This window comes from Triticum dicoccoides, chromosome 3B (genome assembly GCF_002162155.2).
Source record: "Triticum dicoccoides isolate Atlit2015 ecotype Zavitan chromosome 3B, WEW_v2.0, whole genome shotgun sequence".
NCBI lineage: Eukaryota > Viridiplantae > Streptophyta > Magnoliopsida > Poales > Poaceae > Triticum > Triticum dicoccoides.
This window is the reverse complement of record NC_041385.1, coordinates 672,909,031-672,912,929: the sequence shown is the minus strand read 5'-3', so window position 1 is coordinate 672,912,929 and position 3,899 is coordinate 672,909,031. Positions and strand designations below refer to the sequence as shown.

The 3,899-nt window shown below is 46.9% G+C and overlaps 1 protein-coding gene across 1 annotated transcript; it reads right to left on the bottom strand.

The window, feature by feature from the left end:
* Positions 1 to 219: 219 nt before the first annotated feature.
* LOC119277767 (probable magnesium transporter NIPA6) lies at positions 220 to 2,738 on the bottom strand. The gene is made up of 9 exons (XM_037559085.1): positions 2,417 to 2,738; positions 2,211 to 2,267; positions 2,027 to 2,117; positions 1,760 to 1,920; positions 1,548 to 1,675; positions 1,315 to 1,452; positions 1,048 to 1,140; positions 853 to 970; positions 220 to 767 (listed from the first exon to the last, which is right to left on the bottom strand). Exons 1-9 carry the CDS (start codon positions 2,568 to 2,570, stop codon positions 622 to 624), a joined length of 1,086 nt encoding a protein of 361 aa, XP_037414982.1. The 5' UTR covers positions 2,571 to 2,738; the 3' UTR covers positions 220 to 621.
* Between the last annotated feature and the right edge of the window lie 1,161 nt (positions 2,739 to 3,899).

Sequence of the window (3,899 nt, the reverse complement as noted above, 5' to 3'; positions counted from 1 at the left end):
CTTCTTCAGCCACCTCCCGTTCGTGAAGATATTGCACAACGCTACGAGGAAAAACTCAAACTTACTCAACACAATCGCTGCGTTATTACAACACAATGCTTGGTTGTTATTTCTTTATTATAGACCTGGAACTCAGCAGAGAACCTTCTCAACCCAGACGCAAAACAGGATGACCACCAAAGGTGGAATTGCTTCTCCACAGACACAAACAACGGAGTGTACAATGCAAGCCTAAAACAAACAATACAGCGACTGAAACATCCCGAGGCCGACAAGGGTGAAACAAAATGTCACACTAGCAACAGAAAGCGTTGTGTGCTTTGGTATTCACATCAGACAGGCAACAACATCTACAACATCCCTCACAAACCCCCCTACAACAACATCCTCCTCACACGGCGCGATTTCTACAGTACACAGGTAATCGTACAACACCTAGCTCCGACGCAACCGGTTTGGTCATGGTATGGTACAACACGATGTCTCTGCAAAATTTTCACATTTTTTCAGGCCAGGATGGCCTTGTACCGTCGGTAGCAGGCCCTGGGGTCCACCCTCGCCACATGAAGGTCTTGAGGCTGGCTGGCACATATGAAACGCATATGCCGTCCTGAGAATTTTCTAGACGAAGTAGTCCTGGCGCACGACGGTGATGAAATCGCAGGGAAGTGAGTCGTCCTCTTTTTGCTTCCCTACGTCGCCGCCGTTTCCTTGGATGTGCCAATATATCTTTGGAGGGAGGGGTGCAGTGAGAGATGCATAAAGGTCTGCAGTCATATGGAGAGGAAAATGATGAGTGCGTTGGAATACGATATTTCTCCTGCCATTGTACCAGGCTTCGCGAGCATGTACCTGGGGACAGATTTTGATCGGGTTCTTTGGTGGAATGTAGCACAATAATACCGGCAAGAACTGTGAGAAATCCACAAGTCTCGGAGGCAATAATGCTTGCGCTCTGCCCAGACCAATCCTGGATAGTCAGGTAAACAGAAGTCAGCTAACCAATTAACACAATGGTCAAGAATGCCTGATGTTTTAATTGCTCACCTTGAACATTATGGCACTTGCTAAAATAGTGAGGGTTGTGAACATGGCATAATAGATGGGAGAAACCAGCGCCGTATTGAAAGTATCCAATGCCTGAAAGTTGAACATAACAAGTGATGTAGAGATGAGGATATTGCGATGTGATCGGTAGATCATGCGACACATTATCTAACAGAGCTTCTTTTTTCTTTTTTATGAATATGTTGTTGAAAAAACTGTAAGGAACAAAAGTTCCCTTTTTACATATCAAGGCAGGCACTGAGGTACCTTGTTCAGGTAAACTAATTGGATGACTAAGCATATAGCTGAAACCGTCACAAACAGCCACGTCTGGAAATACCCAGCCTGGTTTTCGCCCTGAATGGTAAGTTTAATCGCAATGCCCACAGCCTTGATGCTCATTACCTAACAAGACACGGCATCTAACAGATGTCAATACTCATCATATAGAAACGAACCAACTATAAGAAACCAGAGGCGCAGTCATGCAGAGCATTTACCGTGAGGGATCCGACAACAGAGCAAATACCAACATAGATCATTATGTTCGTCTGCCCATACCGTGGAGCACAATATAGCATAAGAAGCAATGACACAGCCACTGCTAGAGCAGCGTAGCAAAGGAAGGCTGCAACAACATTACAGATGCCATGTCAAAAGACAAGTCCATTTCTATGGCAAGTAGCCACATGGAGATAGCATGGGAGCTTACTAGGTTGCGTTGCCAGGCGCCAAATCTGCTCCACCGAGTCCGGGGGCCTCTCCTCAGGAGCGTGGAGGATGATCACCGTCGACCCAACAATGCAGAGAATACAGCCCAGGACGCCCACCCGCTGCAACTTCTCATTCAGCATGAAATGGGCTAGAACAGCACTGTCCCCAAAAATCACCAAAGAAACACACACATGGACATGTCAAACGAACACGACAATCGAATTCATAATGTTATACATGCGAGCTAAAACGTGAGCAATTTTACCTGACAATGATGCTGAGTGCTCCCAGCGGAGCGACGAGGACGGCTGGCGCAAACATGTAAGCCACGAAATTGGCGGTCTCCCCAACAAGCACTGAAAAAAAGTCAGGTTGCAATGAGACATCTGGATCCAATTCTCACATGATTAAGGAACAGACGAAGGGCAAGAGGATCACGAGATGCTTACTGGTGACCATCCCGACCCACCAGAGCGGCTCCCAGAGGTACCCATACCCTCCGACACCTGCAATTTTCAGAGGACAGCCAAGGTCACGTCACCACAGATACGCGGCGCCGGGCGCAAAGGATCCGCCTTTCTCATGAACCAGAAAGACCTAGAGCTACATCGAGGGGCAAGAAAGCGACAGCGGCGCCTTGGGGAGGCGGACGGACCTGCCCGGGAGCCGACGGCGCCGGCGCGGCGGAGGCCCTTCTTCTTGACGATGAAGCTGACCCCGACGAAGGCGGAGGAGGCGACGGCGAGGAGCGCGCCCTTGAGGTTGGCGGCGAAGAGGTCGCCGCCGGCGTCCGTCGCGGCGGGGCTCATCGTGCGGCGACGCGCGGCCGGCGGCGCATTTGAGGCGGGCCTCTGCCTCTGGGTGGGTCTCTTCTTGTCCCTACGAGGGGCCGCTGTACCTGTATGTATGCCTTGTCCTGGCCGGCGATGCGCACGATGGCGTCGGGGATCGAACGACGGAGGGAGAGAGAGAGAAGGGGGGGTGGAGAATTTTTCGAACTTATACGCCCCCCGTTTCCATTTCGCCTTTGACATTGCTTGGGGCACATCGGCCCGCCACATCAAAGTTTCGTGTTCCACTTGTGCTTTGGGACTTGGCGGTCAAGTGAATTTTTCAGGGGGGTGAGTCAAGCCTGTATTTTTATTTTATTGTGTCTTCAATACAAGCAATCATGCAGTAGTACGTGTCAAGGCACTTTCTAGATAGTGCAGCTGAAAACAGGAGTGTTTCAAGAAATATGTATTATGTAATAATAATTAATCATGCAATGGGGGCATACATATTCTAGTGGTTCAACAACAATTATACCATTATATTCTAGATTTTGATAAGATTTGATTTTATTTGAGCATGGGTGCGGGAAGGGAACACAATTTGATTTAGTTGAGTTTTGATAAGATTTGATTTGATTAGGTATGGATATGGGTAGAGAAAGTCAAGATTTTTCTTTGGACTTAGTTGAGGTTTTGATAAGATTTGATTTGATTGAGTTAATGCATGGCATGATTTTAGTAAGATTTCATTGATTAGCGCAGAACATGGTTTACATAAGGATGAGGAAAGGAAAACACTTATTTAATTTAGATTATTCCAAAACGGGGGGTGAGGGGTGAAACTACATTTGATCTCATACAAACATCAACTCCCCTCTTGTAGTAGAGATAAATACATGGCATTTGGATTTTTTGTTGAACGAATTCTAGTTTATAAATGTTGTCTATTGTTTTCGTGGTCTTGGAGTTGGTTCTATCATAGGGAAGACCTTGTTTTCCAAAGGGACAGAGCCGGTCTTTATTAGGGAGAAGCAGCTACAAAATACCGGACAAAAAGACCCGACAATGATTGAGACAGCGAGGCGCTGCCAACAAAGCGGGGGGAAAACATATCTCAATAGATAGATGGAGCACAAGGCTCCGGCAATGTGGTAGTCTAGCAGGTCAATCATGCAACCTCACGGCTCTCCACATCCTAGCCTCTAATGTTATCAATTCAAAAGAAAAAGAAAAATCCTAGATGTTATTGAATGTTCTATTCAACGGTATTATGTTCCTCTCTTTCCAAATGCACATATGCACTAGGATAACCATTGTGTTGAAGTTGTGCCTTAACTTTTAGAAGAGAACTTCCCAGTCTGAAGC